We start from the raw sequence: 24,108 nt of genomic DNA on the forward strand, positions 1-24,108 counted from the left end.
TATATGGACTCCTGGAATTACAACTGATCACGCTAAACAAAGATCGCTTCCCTTGGAGAAAATGACTGCCGTAGATTCAAAGCCATTATGCCCTGCTGAGGTCCCTCCCTTCCCTAAACCCCGTCCTCGCCAGGTTCACCCCCACCCCCAAAACAAGATATCCAGGGATTTCCCAATCCAGAGGTGGCAACCGTAGCACTTGATTAGATACTGTCCTTGCTAGACTGTCCCAGACGGCGTAGTTGGGGCTTTTCCGTGGCTTCTGTTTTCCCCACGCACACCCCTTTCGGTATGGTTCCAGCTTAAAGAAAAGTTCTTAGCCGCTTAGAAACTCGCTTGCAACTTTGCTATATTACACTGCAACGGCTTTTAAATTATTTCTATAGACCAATTAGCTGCTTGTGAGAACATAGCTTATTTATGACAGAAAGAGACTTCTGTGTGTATATCACATGAACGACACATGAAGCTGCCTTATACTGATTCACACCCCTTGGCCCACAAGGCGTTGCCTATTCACACTACCAGAAGTTCCCCAAGGTCTTCAGCGGACAGTAGGCGCTCTGTGACTGAGCTACAGCCCTCCCTTGCAAGGCACTGCTTCCAGAATCAGGAGGGAAATGTATGAGTCAGGGTGGTCCACTCCAGAGCTTATTTGGGGGTTCAACTGCCCCCAGTTTCTTAATATTCATTTCTCCTAGAGGCACCTTATTGTGGGCAGTTACAGGCAAAACTAGTGTTTGGACTGGGCATCAGTGAATGATACATTGTAAGGGGCAGAGCCCCTGAATTGGGGGATGTATGATTCAAGGTGGTCCAAAGCCATTTTAGGAGTGCTAATTTCAACAATATTTGTGGTTGGATCTGTGAACTGGGAACCATCTTCAGCCTCATGCTTTGTTACTAACATCTGTGTTGAGATTTCTTGGTCAGTATAAGCCATTCATACATGCATTAATTAACATTTGAAGATTCCCCAAGGGAGTGTGTGAATGGACTCCAGTGAAAACTTGTTAAAAATGATGTAACATCATACAATTCCCTTCCTTCAGGTTTGATCTCTGGTGTCTTTTCACACATGTGATGAAGCATCAAGTACATTCACAAAAGGAGGGATAGGGATATGTATTTTTTTTTCTTTAAAGAAAAGGCACGTGGTGTATTCCTTACTTTGTAGAGCTTCTCCAACTGTGCATTAAATTCTTCTGCCTTTCTGTAGAATATTGTCAGGAATACCTACCCTGGCCTCTCATCCTTCATATAGCTTCAGCACTATTGCTGCCACATATGTGAAAGGTCTACCTGTGGAAATCATATGCAGCCAGTCATATATGCTGTAAATAATATGCTGCAATGATAACCTCTGTTAGGTGATTGAACTCTGTTAGGGGACTGAGGGAGGATGACTTGTTTTAAATTACCTTTCTAGAATTATACGGAGCTGGATTCTACAGTCTGTGAATGGAGCTGCTCCCCTTTTGCTGAAATTCTCCCTGCACCTCCTAAAATGCAGCCCTTGGAGTTCAGGGTACCTCAGGAACAGTGCTGTGATGTTTGGGCCTGTGTGTGGGGGGGGGAGATTGATGGAGGTGCCCTTGTGTTGCTGGAAATAGACTATAGGATCCAACTATGAACTGCTGTACACTAAAATAAATGCATTTTTGAATTACCTTAATACCAACACACTTGTCATTGGCTTTTTAATGTTTTATTTGCTGTATTTGTTTATAATATAGATTTTATACCAATGCTGTAGTTGTAAGCATGCTTCCTAGTTAGTCCCATTGAACTCTGTTGGGACTTACTTCTGAAAAAGTGTGCTCAGGGTCATGCTGTGTAACTTACTATAAACCATGATTCCATTTCACAGACAGTGGAACATCTAACTATGGAAGATAATGGAGTGAAAGGAAACATAATTTTTGTTCCTTTCAGAACAGATGAAGAGCAAAGTAATTTGACTAACATGAGGTCATAATGGACTGCTGGCTGTGATGACTGGTACTTCTGACATCATAATGAGGACCTTGGCAACAGCTGACGCATAAACACAGAAGCCATTGCTTTGTGAACTCACACTAACCTTGGCTGACCAAGCAAAAGTGTTACCTGGTGAACTCTCTCTGCATCTGAAGTTTGAAGTATCTGGAGTCTTGATCTCAAGCTCTCAGCTTGAGCCCAGGATACTGAGCTGGGACCAGAGGTTCCAACTGTCCCGTGGCTTCTCTTTACATACTAAACTGATATCCTTTCAAGACTTTGTCTCAGCTTACTTGAACTATTCAATTAGGACTCCACAGAAGGCTTAAATCCTATCTTTCAAGGATAGAGGGACAAAACCCAAGTTCTGAGACTTGACAAAAGAAGAAGCAAGAGGACTTGGTGAAAAAGAGAGCCAAAGCAAGATGGGAGACTGGAAAGCCTACATCAACACCATCCTGAAGGACAAAAACATTGAAGATGTAGCCATTGTGGGACATTCTGACAATAAGTCAGTATGGGCGTCTAAACCAGGAGGCCTCCTGGCAGCCATCTCTCCTCAGGAAGTGGGAGTGATCACTGGAAAGGACAGAAAGGCATTCCTGCAGAGTGGAATCACCATAGCTGGCAAGAAGTGCAGTGTGATCCGTGACAATTTGCTAGTGGATAAAGATGCTGTGATGGACACTAGAACCAAAGGTGGCGACAGCAAATCTATCTGTATTGGGAAGACTGCAAAAGCTCTCATCTTCCTCATGGGCAAGAAGGGAGTCCACGGAGGCGCTCTTAATAAGAAGATGCATGACTTGATAGCAAGCATGAAAGCAAAAGGCAGCTAAAGACTGACTTGCAGCTCAGCCATTTTTCTCCTGGCTCAAGGATGTGGGGCAATTATCATTAGCTTAAAATAAAAGGCATTTACACAGCTTTACCTTGTATCCTTTGGGAGGTGGGAAGGGATTTGTCTGTTGTTCTAAATGAAACTGGTTACCCGGGGAGGGAAAGAGCAGACTTGTGTTAAACAATATCTAGAAGGTACAGTTTCTCCTCCAGCTCAATATGAATTGTAATACTAAACTAGAAGTGGGAAGGTAATATATAGTAAGAGGGAAGGTATATGGTGATCTTGCTACTCCTTGTGCTATAATTTTGACTAAAAGGGCTTGGCACAGTCCTTGTGTTTATTGACGATGTCAGGTAAACAATCAGGGAGAGCTGGGATTACATGCCATAGTGGTTGAGAGTGTTGGACTAGGACCTGCAACAAGAGCAAGAATTGGGATGGGTTGAAGCCAGCCATGTATCAAGAATAACTCAGATAAGTTTCAGTTATAAATATGAAATCTTATATCCAGTCTTCACAATCCCTAACAATTCCGTAGATGGTTATTGAAGCTAAATACAGAAAAGGAGGCTCTTGTGTTGTGTAATTACCTAGCAAAATGTTTATACAGTATATTTCAAATGTTCAGATTACTTCATATGTGGTATCTCTGTCATCTTTACAACAACCTGGTAAGGCTGGCTTTTCATGGTCTGCTAAAGTCCCTCTTTCATTACCAAGGATGAAAGCCAGGGATGTGCCAGTCTACAAGTACAAAGCTAGTGTTTCTTTTTTTATTATTATTTCCCCCTCCTGTCCAGCTTTATGCTGCCTTCCATGAAGACCTTCTGCATTGTCTTGATAAGACTGTCTTTGAAATGGTACTGATCTAGGGCTTGCCACCTTCTCACTTGGAACTTACCAGGCTCCAGGCTGGTATAATGTCTGCCGGCGGACAGACTGTGCTTGTGGTTTTGGCATTGTGGTCTCATCCAGGGCTTTTTTTTGTAGAAAAAGCCCAGCAGGAACTCATTTGCATATTAGGCCACACCCCCTGATACCAAGCCAGCTGGAACTGCATTCCTGCTCAAAAAAAGCCCTGGTCTCATACATTTGTAATGCAGGTAAGCCTGGTTCAAGCACAGTCCACTCATCAGACTCTGAGCAGTATTTGTTTCAAGATTCAGTATTTGTGCCACTTTAAACATAAAGTGAGCACACACAAAAAACCTGAAGTACAAAGATGCAGTTTAGTACTTAATCATTTACATTCTACATAAAATGCATGCATAATAGGCGACTGAATTTGCTCAAGTACTTTGTGAGTACTTGAAGACTAGTTAGAGGTAGCTTGAGGGAAGATCCTGGAACAAGGACTGCTTTGGCTTAACTTCTCCCCCTCCCCTGGACAACACCATTCAAGTGGTCTGTCTCTGTATTGCATGCATTTTAAAATGGTTTCTGGGATTTTCCTTTTGGAACAAAAATTCCTTTACCGGTGAAAAAGCATTTATGGATAATTATCTATTGTATGCCCCACAAAATGTGTGAGAATGATGTACAGTTTCTAATCACATGCATGGGATCTATACACCCTGGGAAGAGTCAGTTGGCTCTGTATATCTGCAGTTGTACACACAGTGGACACAATGCTTGAAGAGGCCATCTTCGTTCTGTCACACTGGCTGCTTCCAAACAGGAGCTTGAAAATGTGCCATGGCAATAGCAGCAAGTAGGGTGGGAAGGGAATCCAGTTCCCCCACATATATTTCTGAGCCACTCACCATTGCTACTGCCCCTAATCCCCCAGTGCCTGTTATTAGTATATTTAGGTTCATCCACTATTGAACAGTTTGCCTTGATTAAGTATCTTATGTATTCTCAAGAATGTTTCGACCTTAATGTAGTGTTGCACAGAATTCCAAAGCCTTCCTTTCATTTACTCTGTGTGCAAACCTGTTAAGGAATAAATCAGAATCTACCATAAAAGTCAGATTTTCTTTTGCCTAAACAGGGAAAACGGGTTAGAAGTATCATTTTCAAAGAAGGTAGAAGTGTGATGAAGATACCTTTCCTTCAGTTTGTAGTTTGCAGAGATAGAATTTAGTGAGTTGTGCACTTTACCAGAATACAGCTAATAAGGAGGTAGGGGAATTATTCCAGCAACTAATTGACTAGTGACGGAATTAAAAATAATGTCATTAATAATGCTAAAGGAGATAACTCCTGCAAAGCAGCAAGATAATGGCTCTCATTTATAGTCCCCTCCCTCCTTGCAAAATCACTTGGATATACCAGTGTGCAAAGCCAGATATCTGGATTTACACATTCCAGCACAGCAAGAACCAGCCTCCTGTAGATATGCCCTATGCTGAAGGGCCTGGGGAAGTGGTGCCTGGGGAAGGATTGCGAAAATTGCCCTGGAGCAAGCCATGCTTAGTAGTCTCTTTGGTGCTAAAAGCCAGAGCTGCAGGGCTTAGCAGCACCAACAATAGGTACTGGCTCATCCATTGCCTCTTCCAGCACCCTGACAGCATTGTTGGAGGAGACAATGGGTGAGCTGACACCTGTCAACATTACTGTTGAAAGGTCTAAGTCAAAGAGCCTGGTGTGCTGACAAAGTTCTTGGGGCTTGGCTACAGTGTCCCACTAGGAAATTTCCTTGCAATGTCAATAGCCAGTCCATTCATGATGGCACCCAATCTTTCTGGCAATGTCAAGTGTGTCATAAGGCACGTCCTAACTATGAGTTTTTAAAAGTTTTATTATTTTTCTAGAAATTGAGGGCAAGGGTTAAGAGGGGATAAGAAATTATAGTTACAAATTAATCTTAGTCTGTATATAGTATACTTTCATAAAATACAAGTCTGCATCTAATATACTTTTTTAAAATACATAAATTGTCACACACTATTATCTCTTAACTTTACATCATCAATATTTTGATGTTTTTGTATTGTAAGTCTTCTTATTAAAATACCTATTCAAATTGACATTTCCAACAAAGAGAATCTTATAGTACAGAATACAGGGGAAAGGAGATATAAGTTCACACCAAAGAAGAGTCTTGAGTATCTAGCCAAATATAGAATTTTAACCAGTATTTTCTTGCTTCCTTCTTAGATTTCCCAGCCAACAGTTGGGATAAGTAGTCCAGCTCCGCTGTTTCCAGAATTTTTTCCACCAAGTCCATTCTCGTGGGAGTCTCCTGAAGTTTCCATCTCTGTGCCAGAAGAATCCTGGCTGCTATGCAAATATGCGCCAACAAGTGTCTCATCTCTTTGGAATAGTCCTCAGGAAATATATTCAATAAAAATAGTTCTAGTCTGAATTGAATCTGTGTCTTCATAATTTTCTGTGATAGTTCATGGACCATTTTCCAATAGTCCTTCACCATCTCACATGTCCACCACATATGATAAAAAGAATCTACCTAGCACATTTCCAACATTTGTTAGACAAATTAGTATACATTTTACACAATTTCTGTGGGGTCATGTACCACCTATAAAACATCTTATACAGATTTTCTTTAAAGGTTACTGACTTAGTTAATTTAATGATGAATTTCCACAACCTCTCCTATTCTTCTAACATGATATTATGACACAAGTTTTTCACCCGTTGGACCATATGATCTTTTACTACGTCATCTTGCATCTTCATCTGTAATAGGTATGCATATAGTTTAGAGATTAGCTTTTCTTGAGGACCTAGAAAGATTTTGTCAAATAGATATTGCTCTGTGTTAAAGCCTACCATCTTGTCTTTGGCATACCTAGATTCAACTTGCATTCCCAACCACCAACACATTTTAATGTCCATATTTTCTAGCTCTTCTCTGGTTTTCAGTTGATTGTCTTTTTCCAACAGGTCATCGTATCTGTAACTCTGATTAGGTTTTAAAAGATTTGGAAGAGTGAATTCTTCCACTGGGGATACCCATCTTCGAATTTTCTGGTAAATTTTAACCATGACCATGTGTGGTACAAAGATTTCCAGAACCAATGATTCTTAAAATAAGAATGTCTTTTTTTTATTATTTATCTATGACTTGTATCCCGCCCTTCCCACAAGTGGCTCAGGGCGGCTTCCAGCAATTGATCAACATAAAAATTAAACAATATTTAAATATATAAACCATTAAACATTTAAAACAGTTAAAACCTTAAAAACAAGTAAATGTTCCAAATACATATAAAACATATAAAACAGAAGTCTGGCAAGCTACATTGAGTTCTCATCTTAGCTAGGTGTAGGCTAGCCGGAAGAGGGTCGTCTTACAGGCCCTGCGGAACTGGACAAGGTCCCGCAGGGCCCTCACCTCCTCCGGCAGCTGATTCCACCATGTAGGAGCCATAACGGAGAAAGCCCTTTCTCTGGTGGATTTCAAACGGGCTTCTTTTGGCCCAGGGATAGTGAGGCCAAAGTCTTTGATACCATAAATACGCATGCCAGCCCAAGTTAAGATCATGTCCCTCTAACAATAGTTGTCTCTTGTCATTCAATAGTATCCAGTCTCTTATCCACAGGAGCTTTATAATACAGTTGCCAGTCTGGAAGTCCCATACCTGCTCTGAATTTAGAATCTTGCAATATTTTTAATTTAATTCTTGGTTTTTTGCCTTGCCAAATATATTTAGAAACCATCTTATTCAATTCTTGAAAAAAAACACTATTTAAAAATACCGGGATCGTTTGGAATAGAAATAATAGTCTTGGTAGAATATTCATCTTTATTGAAGCTATTCTTCCTATCAAAGATAAATTCAAATCATGCCATTTTTCCAAATATTTTTTAATCTCTTTGAGTAGTTTATCATAATTGTCCATTTTTAAGCTACTGCATTTATTTGAGATGAGTACACCTAAATATTTGATTCTTTTCTCATACAAGAATCCTGATTTTTGTTGAAGCAGTTGAGTTTGCTCTATCGTCATATTCTTTGTCAAAAATTTTGTTTTATGGTAGTTGATCTTCAATCCTGCCCAGTGACCAAATGGGTTAATCTTGTTTATAAGACAGTCAATTGAGTCTACTAGTTGCTCTAGTATAAAAACCAGGTTATCCGCAAAGGCTCTCAATTTATATTGTTCACCTTTTACCACCGCTCCCTTAATACTTGTATCTTCTCTTATCTGATTATTCAATATCTCTAAGCATAAAATTAAAAGGAGCGGTGACAATGGGCAACCTTGTCTTGTACCTTTTTGGATATCAATTGCTTCTGTTAATTCACCATTCACTCCTCTTTGGGAGGAGTATATTGATTCTATTGCTCTCAGGAAATTTTCACCACATTCCATTCCCTTCAATTGTTGCAGCATAATTTGACAACAAACATTATCAAAGGCCTTCTCAGCATCCAAACAAATTAATGCCAATTGTTTCTCTGAGTGGGTCTCATAATATTCCAATATATTTACAGATTGTTCTAACATTGTCTTTCAAATATCTTCTAGGAAGAAATCCAGCCTGGTCTTGATGTAATGTGGACTGTAGAACTTTCTTCAGGCGTTGTGCCAATATTGATGCAAAATTTTTATAGTCCACATTTAAAAGAGAGATTGGGCGATAATTTTTAATATCTTTCAAATCTGCACCTTCTTTTGGAATTAAGGATATTTAGCTTCTTGCCAAGAAGCTGGTATTTGGGCTTCGTCTTGAATCCTTTCAAAGACATTTGAATGGTAACAGTAAGGACTCCTCATAAGCTTTATAAAATTCTGCAGGCAATCCATCTGGGCCTGGGGCTTTACCATTCTTTGGAGATGCCATTGCGTCTCCCAGTTCCCTTATTGTTATTGGTTCATTTAGAATTTTTTGTTGTTCTTCTGTAAATTTATTATTATTATGACTAATATATTCTTCTAAATCTGCCTTATGAACTTGTTTATCTTCATATAATTTTCTGTAAAATTGTTCCACAATTTGGCATATCTTCTGTCTTTGAACTTTCTCTTTGTTATTCTTGTTGGAGCAAGAATCTACATAAACCCAGTCTGACAGCTACAGCATGACAGCTGGTGATCTAGCTGCCAGGCTAGGTCACAGTGACCTGATCAGCAGACCGGCTTGAGCCGGCAGAAGCCAAGTGATGCAATCTGCTGAGTCAGCATGGCCAGGATTGGCTGCTTGGACTATATATGATCTGTGTGTGCATCACACAGGTCTCTCCCTGTGAGATGGTGGTTAGGCGAAGCACTTTGTCCGTGGAGGTGATATTGTATAGACTGCACAAGAGAGCACTTGTCGTGTATATATGTTAATACACCTTTTGGCACTAGTTGCACGTGTCTGCCTGATTTTCTTTCCTGAAGCCCTGTGTCGGGCAAGTCATCTCCCTCACTCTGCTACTCCCGCTCCGACAGGGTTATGGGCCCAGGGCGGTTCCGCTGCGCGGAGGAGAGAGTTGAGAGTTGAGCTGACTGTGAGTTTGGAAAGAGCCGGAGGCGAGGAACGCCGGTGAAGGACACAGAAGCACCACCGTTCTCTGTTTGAGAGCCAGAGGGACGTCGGCAGCCAGCTGTGAGGAGGAGTCGGCACGATGGCTCAGCAACAGCTTGGAGTAGCCGTTGAGAAGCTCACCTCAGCCAACTACGCGGTGTGGAGCCTGAGAATGCAACACTACCTCAAGCGTGAAGGGCAATGGCTGTTCGTGAGTAACCCCCCTGCTGACCTATCTCCTGCCGAGACTGTGTTATCGGATAAGGCACTGGCCAACATAGTGCTATCTATAGGAGATGACCAGCTGGTTTATGTGCGAGGGAAGGACACTCCCAAGGCTGCCTGGGACGCGTTGAGTGCGGTGCATGTTAGCACCACTGCTGGTTCCCTCATGGCCTTGACAAGGAGGATGTTCCGCACCGTTATGCCGGCTGGAGGGTGTGTGAAAGATCACATCAAACGGCTAACGGACTGTTTCGTTGAGCTGGAGGCAAGAGGCAAGACTGTAGCTCCAGACGACAGAGTGTACATTTTGCTGTCGTCGTTGCCACCTGAGTACACTCCCCTGATAACTTCTCTGGAGACGGTGGACGTAGCGACCCTGACCATGGAATACGTCTGTGCCCACCTGCTTGACTTCCAAGAGAGAATTGCGGCCGTGAGCTGTCCGGGGGTGTCGGCCGGGCAGCGTGCTGTTATCGGTGTGTCCGGGAAGACAGCCAAGAATGAGCCAGCTTTTGCTGCTGGCAGGCGTCCGAAGGTGGAGGAAGTGGAGCCGACTGCGTTTGCAGTCCGTCGCTGCTATGGATGCGGGTCGTCGCAGCACCTGCTCCGAGCTTGCCCTGAGAGGGAGAAGAGGCGGGGGCGTGTGCGGCGAGAGCGGAGGACCGCCAGCCCGTGTGAGGAAGCAACCCGGCTGGTCACGTCTGCAGTAGAGAGCACAGGGTCTGCTTGGATTTTAGACTCCGGGGCAACGAGCCATCTCTGCTGCGAGAAGGAGTTGTTGAAAAACATTGACAGTCCTGAGCATAAGTATGTGAGATTGGCTGATGGGACCACTGCCAATTCTGTTTGCTCAGGCAATGTGGAATTTCCTGCACTGAAATGTATGTTGCAAAATGTGTTGTATGTACCCTCACTGCAGTCTAACCTGTTGAGTGTTAGCACACTGTTTGACCAGGGATACCAGGTGAGATTTGAGAAAACCTGCTGCAAAATCCTGGGAGGTGGGGGAAAGTTGCTTGTGACAGGAAAGAGGGAAGGTAAACTGTATGTGATCCAGAGTGATTGTGCCCAGGTGGCTCAGGTGTCGAATGAGCCTGTGCACAATAATTGTATACATTTGCTCCATAGGAGACTTGGGCACTGCGGATTTAGGGCGTTAAAGAAAACCCTGGAGCTTGTGCCTAGTTTGAAAGTAAATCCTTGCAAATGTTACTTGGATTGCCAGGTCTGCAAGAAGACCAAAAGCAAGGCGTGTGCTGTTGCTAAAGAAAGCTCAAGGGAAAGCACACGAGCCCTGGAACTAGTCCATTTAGACGTTATTGGCCCATTGCCAAAGAGTCTGTCGGGGAGGAGATACTGCTTGGTGGCCACCGACGACCACACGAGGTACGCGTGGGTTTTCACCATGGTGCATAAGTCTGAGGTGTATAAGACATTCACCAAGTGGGTCAAAACAGTGGAGAGACAATTAGGGGTTAATCTCCTAGCTGTACAAACCGACAGAGGGGGGGAATTCTTATCTAACCAGATGAAACGTTGGCTGGAGAACAAGGGCATCGCCCACCGTCTGACGAACCCGGCAACGCCCCGAGAAAATGGGCATGGGGCTGTATTGCAGAATGTGATGTATTGCATGTTAGAGGATGCACAACTGCCAATGACCTATTGGGCAGAAACCATACATGCAGCTGTTTTTTTGCAAAATAGGGTTTGGTGTAATACTGTGAAAAATGTGCCTTACAGGTTACTGTTGAACAAGACCCCAGATTTGAGTTCTTTAAAAGTCTTTGGGTCACGGGCTCGGGTTGGCATCCACTCCACGAGTAGCGGGGAGGGGGATGTCCGGGCAGAGAGCCTAATTTTTCTGGGCTACAAGCCAAGGGCCAGGTGTTATCGTTTCTGCAATAGCAAAAGCAAGATAACACTTAGTCAGAGTGCCCAGTTCAATGAAGAAAGCAGCTGGCCAAGGTTGCACTCCTTGCAGAAACAATTTGTCCTGCTGCCAAGTAGCGATAACGATGTTGGAGCGCAGCCCAGAACTCCAGCCCAGGAGGTGGCACCCAGTGGGGCTGGAGAAGGTGAGCCGAATGCCGGCACAGAGCCTGACGAGCAGAGTCAGGAGGCAGAGCCTCAAATGCAGGAACTGGAGGTAAAGTGTGAGAGTCAGGAGGTTCAACACCCAATTACAGGGGCAGAGCAACCAGCCCAGGAGGTGGGAACAGAGCAACCCGAAGAAGACAAAGCTGGTCCAAGCACAGGGCCACGGGTGTCTGCCAGGTCCACCAAAGGCCAACGTCCCGCTAGGTACAAGTGTCCCTATGTCACTCTGACTGTCAATCCAGACCCACCCGGATTTGAGGAAATGTTAAAAGAAAAGGCTAAGAAATGGAAAGCCTGGGTGGCAGAGTGCGAGGCAAGGGAGAAGGAGGCTGAAGCCAAGCGTCTGAAAGAGCTGGCTGAACAGGAACACGATGATGTGTTTTACAATCATGATGAGTTCCTGAACCAATTCCGGAAAGGGTTCCGAGCTACGTAAATATGAACTGTAATGTTGCTGGTGGACATGTATGTAAACTGTGTAAAGTGTTTTGGTGCACTGGGTTTAAATAGATTAGGAGGTGTGTTGGAGCAAGAATCTACATAAACCCAGTCTGACAGCTACAGCATGACAGCTGGTGATCTAGCTGCCAGGCTAGGTCACAGTGACCTGATCAGCAGACCGGCTTGAGCCGGCAGAAGCCAAGTGATGCAATCTGCTGAGTCAGCATGGCCAGGATTGGCTGCTTGGACTATATATGATCTGTGTGTGCATCACACAGGTCTCTCCCTGTGAGATGGTGGTTAGGCGAAGCACTTTGTCCGTGGAGGTGATATTGTATAGACTGCACAAGAGAGCACTTGTCGTGTATATATGTTAATACACCTTTTGGCACTAGTTGCACGTGTCTGCCTGATTTTCTTTCCTGAAGCCCTGTGTCGGGCAAGTCATCTCCCTCACTCTGCTACTCCCGCTCCGACAATTCTCATCTTTCAAAACTGGTATTATTCTTTTGGCATTCTCTTTTCTCATTCTATACGCCAATCACCTTCCAGGTTTATTAGCATGTTCAAAAAAATTTTGTCTTGCAAATCTCAGTTTTATCTCCATCTCCTCTATAAATAATAAATTGAGTTGATGATGTGTTTCTTTGACCTTATTTTGAAACTTCTGTCTTGTCGGCTGCACTTTTAAATTCTTTTCAGCTTCTCCTGCTTGCAACATTAATTTTTGAAATTTTTCAGTTCTTTCTTCTTTTTTGCACTATATCTGATTGCAAGGCCCCTATCATATGCCTTAGCGGTATCCCAAACTACTTGCATCTTTACATCTTGAGTTATATTCTGTTTAAAAAAAGATTCTATTTCAACCTTAGATTCTTTAAGAAAATCTTTATCTTTCAAGATAGAAGTATTTAACCTCCATGATCTTCTCATTCGTGTACCTTTCAGTTTCACGATTACATAAATATTACCAGTAGAATTTTTTTGTTGTCCACCGTGACTTCCACTAAAAGAATTCTTCCATCTTCCAAAGCATACTGTAGTTGTGGGTTAAATTTATCCTTAACATAAACTGTTACTCCCCTTTTCTTTTTATTCACGTCTGTTGCTGTAAACAAACTGTCAAGTTTCTTATTTTTCAAAAGGTGTTGATCTTTAGCTAAAATATGGGTTTCTTGTAAGCAAATTATGTCAATTTCCAATTTTGTCAGGTATCTAAAAGTCTTCCTTTTAACAGGAGCATTAAGTCCATTTACGTTAATAGAATTATTGATGCCATTATGAATTTTTCTTATCACTATCTTTTTTATCTTTTTCAGTCTGTAATCTTGTCGGGTATTTCCGTGGTTCATTTGGGTCCTCTTCACCAGAACTTTCTTCTTCCTCTTCATCATCCTTCTTTTCCTTCCCCTCTTTTTCCTTCACTCTGTCCAGAAAATTCTTTGAAAATAGAATTTATTCTGTACCTGTTCTCTTCATAAGTAAAAAGAAGGCCTTCCAGCATTAGTCATGTATAGGGTATTTCTTTTTCCCTCAGGAAGCTTGTCAAGGTTTGGTATTCTCTCCTCTTTTGTCTCACTGGCCATGGTACCTCTCTCAAGATTTTTACCGTATTTCCTGCTATCATCATTGGTTTGTCTCTTGCTTGCTTCAAGATATCATTTCTGGTCCTCTTTCTTATAAGTTTCAAATGAATTTTGCTAGGCAATTTATTCCATCTCGTAAAACTTGATGGTACTCTCTTAGATCCTTTGAGGAGTCACCTGTAGAATTTCAGCCAAGGCCTCACTTAGTATTTTCTGTAAATCTTCATTTTTCTCTTCTGGTACATTTTGAAACCTCAGCATATAGGCAGCTCTATCTATTTCCAGTTGTAAGAATCTGGTATCATATATATTTTGTTCTTTTCCCAATAGTTCCACCTTTTGTGTATTGTCTGTCACCTGAGCATCTAGTGCCTTTAAGGCTTTGTTGGTCTCTGCTGTCTGTTTTCTGTTCTCTAGAAACTCTTGTTTGATCTCTGCCATCTGCTCCCCTATATTATCTACTTTTCCAGTCAGCTGTGCTATGGCAGTTAGTAGAGTATTTTGCATCTCTTTCATATCTCCCTGCATGGTAGTAAATTTCCCTGGACCAGATGCAGAGCTGGGTGATGGGATTGGTGCTTTACCTTCTCAATTGTCTTTTTTTTTAATTGTTTCTTTAAAGCCAATCACAACTTTATTTTCCATCCTTATTAATATATTTGCACTCACAACCACAAAGCCCTTATACTGCTTCTTGAGAATTTGTTTTGGGGACTTCCAGGCTCCGTCATCTTGGCTTCAGAGGTGTCCGCAGATCGTCCTCCTGTGGCACCTCTGAGTCTGGCTATTGGAGGGGTGTCACAGAATTGATGCCCCCATAGGAAAGCACTGGAGGGGCTTTTTCTTTAGCATGGGACTTTTACAGGGAGAGAGGGGTTCAGCGGCAGCTGCCCCTGTGCTTCCTGTATGTCCTGAAGCTCCGCAGCCATGAAACGCTGGCACACCAGCAGAAAAAGAAGAACGTCCAACCGCTTTTTTGCTTTCATTTTCTCCAGTACACCTTTTATGTAGTGTCTTTCTACTCCTAATGTGACGATTCTACGACAAGTAGGTGACTTTCCAATTCCGCTCTCTAATGGGTCACTTTACATAACAATGAGAGACTAGCTCAAAAGAAGAGAAATGAGGCCTCGGAAAGTTACGAGCAGTTTTAAGTATTAGCAACTATTTAAATTGGATTGAATACAGCTACTAAAATCATTATTATTAGGCTGCAATATGATCTGAACACAAAGGAGATATATTTTAGAGAGATGTCTCTACCGCCTGACTGTATTTGAAAGGATAACATTTGATATCTCAGCTGCAGCTGTCATGAAATGTGGATTAGCAGGAGTTCGAAGCTACTTTACAATTTGAACTAAGAGACTGAGTTTGCTGTCAGAAAAAAATGGCACTGCCTAGCGAAATGTCTTATAAAAAAGATATCTTTTCAAATATATCTCTGAAACAAGATCTTGGCTCATTTATGCAGTTTATTAAAGAGCAAATGAGTTGTTTTATGCTGAAAGCTAGCGAAATTGCAAACCTACAGGAGTTAAGTGCTAAAGAGAATCTGCTGACATCTGTGGAATCGGATTGGGAAAGTGATACATTCCAAAACAAACAAAGGAAAATCAAAATGGTCTCCTATGTCGCAGTATTAAAACAAGACCAGAAATTAAGATCCAGTGAAGTCATACTGAGAGGGAAAAATGGTGTTGAATTCTTCCTTCCACTGTTGAGGGGGCAGGCCACATTGAGAAGAGAAAAGGTACACTCCAATCAACAAATTAAGATATGGAAAGCTTTCCGGAAGAAGGATCTTGCATTTTTTTTTTCATTTTTGTGGATGGTTGGATATGGAACCCTGATTAAGAAGTGACATGCGATTTCAAAAGGCAAACTGTGATTAAATGGGCTGTCTCTGATGTAATATGGATGCAGAAATTAAAGGAACTCAAAAGATTTCAATCTTTGGGAAGAAGGATTCCTGAATTTTGATTTTTCTTTTTTTGTGGGTAAACAAACATGCAACTATTAATAATGAACAGATACCCGATTTTAAAAGAATAAGGGAGATCTTAAAGAAGTAAGAGAGTTGGTAAAATTGTAATTAAATATATAGTCAATTTGGATTAATGCTAAAGAGTGCAGATAACATATTTCTTTATATAGTAGATGTATTTACAGTATGCTTATTTAGTGAAAATGCTCATATTGATGTAAGAGCTGGATTAACGGTTGAAAAGGCAGATAGCACAATTGTTTTGTAACTTGGTAGATTTGTTTCTAACATGCTCCTTTGGAGAAACTGTTTAGATTGAAATAGACAAACTATTAAGTTGTACCTTATGTAATTTGTTAAAGATAAAGATATGATTTTTAAGTGCTTGTTTTAATAAGGATTTTGTTAAACCAACAATCTAATTTCTGCCTATAATAGGGTTGTTAAATTAGACAAAATTGGCATTCAGATAGTTTTGAATTTTTTTTAACTTTGTGTTTAAGAAGAATTGTTTGGATTCATATTGCTATTACTAGTTTATTAAAAAAAATGGTAATGAAAGAAAGGAAGGTAAAATTTATGGAGATGTTTATACTTGCAGTAGAATGATTTGAGCATCTTATTGGAAGGTAGAATTATAATTGATATATTTGTACTTCTTTCTGTTTCTGTTTTCCCTATTCTGTCAATGCCCCTTTCTCCCTTTTTATGTATTCTCTGCATTGCTTTTTTCTTTTGTAGTTTAAATCAATAAAAAATTATAAAATTGAGAATTTCTTTTGGAACTCAGTATTCCTGTGTAGATTAGATAAGCTAGTATCTGCCAAACAATACCAGTATTATACAATGATTTTAGGGAAACAGCCTTCTAGCTACTATCAACAATTCACCAGACCCAAAACAATGATAAAACTTATAATAAACAAGATCTTTTAAGCACAACATCCTTAGTGCCACCCAGTCAAAGCAGTTCAACTCACTGAAACAACATCAGTTCACTATGACGTCTCTTCTGACAATGGTAGCTCAATAAAATCCAAGTCTAAGCAAACTCATTCAACTGCACCAGGTTATAAATTGTAATCCAGGGCTGGATGCCCCATTTGTAATCCACAGGTGAAATCAAAAATTAAAAATTAAACAGCCCAAGAGAAAAAAAAAATTGCATAAACCAGAGCAAATTAATCCAGATATTCCCGAAGCAAGAATAACAAAAGTAAAAAACAAAAAGAAAAAATTCCAAATATAATATGAAAACCAGGAAAAAACGGGGAAATGAGTATAAAAATAAAAAACAAAAAATGTTCAAACCATATGAAAAATAGGACCAGACTTAAAAGGTTATATCCGTGACATCCACCATCAGAGGTTTATAATCCACTTTAAAGGTTTGCACAGGTATTCTTCCTTCAGCCAACAATCTAATTATATTTTATAGTCCAGTATACACAGCCCACAAAGGTCCAGATGTCTGTTTGAAGCTCACATGAATTAGTTCAGAGCACTTCAACATAACCTTCAGATTGCTTCTCATGCCAGCTGTCCTTCTTATCCATATATATTTGCAAGCAACTTTCCCAAAGCCAAGTCTTTCTCCAGAAGAAATTTAAAACAAGTCAGTTCAATTCAGCCATCAAGTCTTTTCTATATTAGAAACTGGTGTGCTTCATACTTCTCATGCAAAGGTTATAAACATCACCAGATTAGGCAGGAAGTTTTGGACGCCTCGGAGGAGAAAGAGAGAGAGTCCCCCCCTTTCTCAGCCTTTGCCTCTGCCGAAGTTCCTCTTCAGTCCCAACTCTCCACTTTCCCTGCTTAGAGAAGCAATACCTCAGAGTTCGATATTAGAAAGAAAGAGAACTTACAGTCTTCATAAGAATGATGCAGCTTGTCCAATTCATGCAGAATCTCTAGTTGAAAAGAAGAAAGGTAGAAGTCAGGCAGTCAACCCCTGTGCCATTTAAAAATGACGATCAGGACAGCAAGGCTTACAGCGAGCCGAGAGCGAGAGGCAGCCGCCGCTGTCACCCCCGTCCCACAGCTCAAGCTGTTTGCCTTCCAGGACCCCTCCTGGGTCCCAGAATCGAGTCTCCCAAGCTGGGGAGACCCCTCCACTGCCTGATTTAGGAGCGGCTCTGGATGCACCGATCCGAGCCGCTCCTAATGCTGGGTTGTTGAAACCGGAAACCCATCCTAACCATGAGATGGCATCACTCTAGTGTGCACTATAATACTTGTATCTGCAGATGCACCTGACAATGTGTTTTCTTCAAGTATGCTGAACCACAGAAATCAGCGGTAGCATAACTTTGGAGACAGAAAGAACAGGGTGTTATCCTTAACATATGTCACAGTCAAGCCTATGGGCCTCTTTGTGTCGATGCGCTTAGAGACCAAGAGGGTGATTCTTAGCGACGCAAGAATGAATGCTGTACACAGTAGCTGTAAAACCACTATATACATTTATTTACAATACCACTCACTCTCCTGACTGACAATAATCTCCGCTGCACTCCAACTCCTTTAACCCACAATCACCACAGTTGCTCTATACATTTATACAGTGGACAGCCAATCAGCAACTTGCTGTGTCATGCTGACTCTGCTGGCTGATGCAAGACTTCTGGCAGCCAGCCACCTGCTGTCAGGTAGATCATCTAAGCCTCTAGATCTACTTTCAGTTCTGCAGCTGTGAGGAAAAGCCCCCTACTTTTCATACACATGGACATCTTGATCGCCAGTGTGGTTGCCAGGGTGCCTGGAGATTTGACTCTCACACATCTGCTCTAAGAAGTGGACTTTGCTTACAGTTTCTAAGGCTTATATGGCAGCTTTGCATTCTACATCTCTGAAGAGTGTGAGCCAGAACTACAGACATGCTCCAGCTGCTCCTTGTGTGCCCAGTCTTGGCCACTGCAGTGGGAGAAGCCAGGCCACCATGTTTCCAGCCTGGCTCCATGGAACTAAAGCTAACAACAGCAGAATCCATCTTGCTTTCCTGATCCAAGCATACCCTGCCAGGCTAGACTCATTCCTTCTTAGTGGGAAAGTCACACGTACACACCCTGAGCCTGCAAGCAACCCACCTGTTTTATGAATGGATTAATAGCTCCACTGTTGATCCTAATTGCTCAGCAATACCAGAACAATAAATCTTGCCCAGCAGAAGATGAGATAAGAGGAAGGACATCTCCTGTCTTCATCAAGTCTTTTGTCTTACCCGGGTGGTACCTAGGCCATGTATTTGATTCCCTATTGTCACCTTCCCAGCTAATCCCATTTAACCTTAAGTATCCAGCCATTCCCATTCTCACCCCAGTCTAATACCTTGGAGCCGCCCCAGGCAGCATTGCAGCTTGGAAATTTCCAGCTTCACCAGACTAAGGTGAAGTTCATTGGCCCAAACTGGCATCCAATTAGGTGTCAGCAAGGGATGTCCAGCCTTCTTGGTCATCGCAGAGCCTCCCCTTGCTCCTCCCCAAGACCTCCCAGCCCCTAAGGGTCTAAGGGAGTCTATTTAACCTCTGACCCAACTCCACTCATGTGTGCTTCTATTCAGCAACCCACCTTCCGCTGTCTAGATCCATCCCCAATTCTGGCCACAGTGTTGGGTCCATTTCCCCTGTCCTCTCATGTCGCCATTGGAACCTTCCTGGAAGAACTACGATGGTAAATATCGCCCTGTATGTCTACCCTGATATGTGTCCCTATCAATCTATCTATGTCTCCTAGACCTGTGTGAATGTTTTGTATTTTTATCTTGTGTGAAAGAACTATATTATTCTAAATAAATTACAATTGGTTTTTATTAAATTAGAGTCCGTTATTGAGCATTGACTCTCTGATCGGTTGAGCCTGGTATACACAGATAACAAAGATTCCTATTGGGCCAGCTGTCTCTCAATCTAATTCCCCAATCTCATTTTGAGAGCAGTTTCCCTAACACAGCACATGCTATAAGCTGTCTCTTTACCTATAATAGTGACACCCCTCCTCAGGTTATAGCTGTGCTGTCATCCATACATTACAACATTGCTTATACATATTGATCATTTCTTCATCAATACATTTGATTACATACATTCCCTTATATACATTGGTTACATTTCAGTTACAGTTCAGTTACTTCCCATTCTCTTGAACACACACACATTTTTCTCCGCTTGCCAATTAACCTGCAAGTACATCCTTATCAGTTGGCACTCTGCCCAGACTGACCATATCTCCTCAGTTGGCTCTCTGCCCAGACTGAGCACTTTCCTTATCTTTTTGCTGGCTTGCTTCCCAGACTTGTTGGTAACACACAGTACCGTATCTTGTCTGGTATAAGCGTGTATATTCTTTTCCATACACATTTTACAGATTTCAGCCTTTTTCACACATTTACAGTTTTGTAGAATTGTTCACACTTCAGCTCAGTTTTACAATCATAGTTTGGTTACACAGTTTAGTCACAGCTTATCATACATCTTGAAACAGTAAGTTTGTTTTATTTTACAGCATTGCTTTTACACTCCAGCACTTTATTCATTTGTACATTGCACCCTTTTTAATTCAGTTATTCCTTGCAGCCTCTCCTTTCAGGCTTTGCTCATGTGTCTCCTTCTTCTCCAAGAGACATCTCATTCAACAGCTCCAGCACACTTGGATATGTTTTAGGATGGTCATCATATACATAAGTATATCCTCCTTCTTCCCTAGTAAAAGAAGTATCCACGTGTACCTCTGGTGCACTTACACAGCCCCTTGGCTTTCCATCTGGCAAACTATTTCCATTGCCCAGATAGTTAACATCAGCATCAAAACCATATCTTTTGGGCGGCACACCCTTATTTTCTCTTGCAGAGACTCTGACCGGCTCCCTTTTTACAGCCTCAGAAGTCTCCTGTTCTTTACTGCTGCCTGCTGAACTGCTCATACTGTCTTCCTCCTGCTTCAGTGAGCTTTCTGGCTTTTGACCCTCCTCACTCTCCAGAGACAGTTGCAGTTTATTTTCTCCAGGCATTTCATTGGCATGAATCTTAGACCAGTTTTCATCCTCGCAAAACGAGGCAGACCTACTCAGCCTAATCAAATCATTATTGTCCACAAACCTCCAGGACTTCATGCCATTTTGGTACCCTACAAACACAAGCTTTCTGGCTTTGGGACCTCCCTTTCTCCTCTTATCCAGAGGGATGTTCACCCAAGCCTTTGAACCAAATATTCTGAGGTGATCCAGGGATGGCTTTCTCCCATACAAGACCCTGTAGGGTATATCGTTTATAGCCTCTGTCCACAACCGGTTGGAAATATAACAGGATGCCTTTAAGGCTTCACCCCAGTATGCCTGCCTTAGACCACTATCTTCTAACAAAGCATGGCAGATCCCTTGGAGTACACCACCTCTCCGTTCCACAATCCCGTTCTCCCACGGAGAGGAAACATTGGCAACCCTGTGCTCTATGCCCTCTTGCCTCAAATAGTTGGCAAACTCTTTGTTTAGGAACTCACCCCCCTGGTCAGTCTGAATTGAGGCAATCTTTGCATTCAACTGTTTTTGCACTCTCCTAGCCCAGTACTTGAAGGTGGCACAGACATCACTTTTGTGCTTAATAGCATACACCCATGCAAACCTGCTGTGGACATCGACCAAAATTAACCCAAACCTGTTTTTAGAAACACTGGGTGCATACGGCCCCACCAGGTCGGCATGTATTAATTGGAACGGTCCCTCTGACACTCGTTCACTCCGTTTGGTCGATGGAACTGCCCTTGATTTGGATTCTTTACAAACATTGCAATCTAGAAAGGCATTGCATTTCTCAACCTTCACTCCCTCTAATATCTCCAGAGTTTTATTTATTGTGTGGTAGCTGGCGTGACCCAGCCTTCTATGCAGCCTATGAATGCACCTGCTGTGTGGCTGTCTATTCCACACAGTCTGTGCCTTCCCCACATTTTGCATAAGCTCATACACATTAGCTCTCAGAGTGCCTTTAGCCAGCTGTTTACCCTGCTTCAAAATTGCACAGCCCTGCTTATCAAATATTACGGTAAACCCAGCTCTTGCCAGAACAGAGACACTCAGCAAGTTAGTTTCTAACTCTGGCACACATAATACATTCTCAAACCTGTGATTAAGTCCAGGAAAATAGACTGCGCCTTGGCAAAGCACGCTAGCTTGTCTCCCATCAGCTAAGCTAACAGTTTTCTGCTCAGCTGGCTTGCAGTCTTGCAGCTCCTCTTCACAGCAGCAAAATATCTGAGTAGCCCCAGAATCTACAACCCAGGGCAGACTCTGCAGTCCCGGACCAGTTCTTACCAGAGTCACCTGGGGTGTCCTTGAAGACTGCTGCCGGCTCTTTCTCTGCTGCTGCTGAGGACAAAATCTCTTCAAATGTCCGAGTTGATTACACGGATAACAACGCCTCCTCCGCACCTGCAAGGCTTTTTCTTCCTCCTCGGCTTGCCAGCTGGAACCAGCCCCAACAGACCTCGGCTTATCTTCTTCCTTGGCTCGAGTCTGCTCTCTCTTGCTTTCCAGCTGCCTCTGCTCTTCAGCCAGGAGTTTGCCGGTCACATAAGGCAAAGTTAGCTTGTCAGCATCCTGTCCTTCAAATGCTAACACCAGCATGTCATATCTCTCGTCCAGAGAGCTCAATATGATGTACACCTTATCTTCCTCAGCCACAGCTTTCCCTCTTGCTTCTAGGTCTTGGAAACAATTAGACATACCGTCGAGGTGGTCCCTCGTCGACTCCCCGGCCAGCATACGTTTCCTGTAGAGCCTCCTCCATAGGGATATCAGCGTGCCTGCTGACTTCTGTACATACACAGCCTTGAGCGCTTCCCAAGCCTTCTTTGCTGTCTGGTGCCCACGAACATGCACCAGCTGGTCGTCTGCAACACTTAGGATGATGGTGGCTAGAGCTTTTTGATCCTGAACGGCCTCTGCCGCCGTGGGATTAGCTGGAGGAGCTGACACACAGTCCCAAAGCCCCTCTTTCTTCAGGAAATGCTCTAACCTCAGCGACCAGGTGTTGTAGTTGGTAGTGGTGAGCTTCTCCACCAGCACAGTAGCTCCTGCTGTAGCCATCCTGCTCAGACTCCTTTCAGCCACTGCTGGTCTCACCTCCTAGGCAGCCTCTGGAGCAAGTCAGCGTCCTTTCTTTACCACCTCTCTCAGGTCTTCTGCTTCTAGGCGCAGCGGAAGCGTGCTGGGCCCATAACCCTGTCGATGCGCTTAGAGACCAAGAGGGTGATTCTTAGCGACGCAAGAATGAATGCTGTACACAGTAGCTGTAAAACCACTATATACATTTATTTACAATACCACTCACTCTCCTGACTGACAATATGCTCCGCTGCACTCCAACTCCTTTAACCCACAATCACCACAGTTGCTCTGTACATTTATACAGTGGACAGCCAATCAGCAACTTGCTGTGTCATGCTGACTCTGCTGGCTGATGCAAGACTTCTGGCAGCCAGCCACCTGCTGTCAGGTAGATCATCTAAGCCTCTAGATCTACTTTCAGTTCTGCAGCACATGCTATAAGCTGTCTCTTTACCTATAATAGTGACACTTTGTCCTGTAAATAATTGGCCCTCTGGGCAGGGGATGGATGTTCAGGCAATCAGTCTGCTTGTTTCCCCCAGTGAGCCAAACAGCAAACCTAGGAGAGGCATTTGAGATGGGGAAAATGGTGTGGATAAATGAGTTAATCCTTAACCCCAACTGAATCAGGGTATTATCTATTTATATAATTCCCCTATGGTGGTGGCCAAATGGATCTCTCCCATTGGCTTATGGGTACATTCCATGCACTTAACAAATAATTGGCCCATCATGTGTTCGTCGCCTCTTCTGGGTTCCCACTGGGTGACTCCCCTATCCCCTGCCTACTGCAGGCCCAGGAACACTGAACAAACTGTCAAAACAGTCCTACTTCAAAGACACACACATCTCAGATGCTTCTCTGTGTCCTTTCCATCAACCCACCTCAGAAAGGGCTGCCACATTTCCTCAGAGACCATGGTGGCCACCTCTTTCCTGTCACTCCCTCCCTTCCTCCTCCCCTACTGGGGAAAATGCTAGCCAGAGGCTGTTGCTAGGCAACCAGTGTTTCCCTCAGCTGAATATAATGCCATAGAGTCCACCCTCCAAAGCAGTTATTTTCTCCAGGGGGAGAGAGATCTGTTGTGTGGAGTTCAGTTGTGATCCCAGGAGATCTTCAGGTTGGCTACCCTAGGCCTGACAGCACCCTCTGGGTGACTTAATGCCACCTGACTGGCATGACTTAACTAGGCCTGACTGCTTGCTCCTGTTCAACAGCAGTCCCCCTATGACAGCCAGTGTGATTTAGCAGTTACCAACTCCAGGTTGGCAAATTCCTGGAGATTTGAGGGGTGGAGCCAGGAGACTGTGGGTTTGAGGAGTGAGACCTCAGACAGCTACAATGCCATAGACTCTACCTACAAACTAGCCATTTCCTATTGGGGAACCACTGTTGCTAATCTCCAGGTGAGGGATGGA

At 42.9% G+C, this 24,108-nt stretch overlaps 1 protein-coding gene across 3 annotated transcripts in view; it reads left to right on the forward strand.

The window, feature by feature from the left end:
* PFN3 (profilin 3) overlaps positions 1-6,139 on the forward strand; it is an 8,360-nt gene extending 2,221 nt beyond the window's left edge. For 2 of the 3 annotated variants that reach the window (XR_009555785.1, XR_009555784.1), the window contains exon 2: positions 5,927-6,139. Coding sequence is in view for 1 of the 3 variants with exons in the window: in XM_060246326.1 (XP_060102309.1) it covers positions 2,406-2,819 (414 nt within the window). In the remaining 2 variants the exon portion in view is untranslated. Of the gene's footprint in view, positions 1-1,870; positions 2,907-5,926 lie in introns of those variants that run through there. The other variant, XM_060246326.1, reaches the window with a different exon arrangement.
* The last annotated feature ends 17,969 nt before the right edge of the window (positions 6,140-24,108 follow it).

The sequence above is a fragment of the Heteronotia binoei genome, chromosome 1 (genome assembly GCF_032191835.1).
Source record: "Heteronotia binoei isolate CCM8104 ecotype False Entrance Well chromosome 1, APGP_CSIRO_Hbin_v1, whole genome shotgun sequence".
NCBI lineage: Eukaryota > Metazoa > Chordata > Lepidosauria > Squamata > Gekkonidae > Heteronotia > Heteronotia binoei.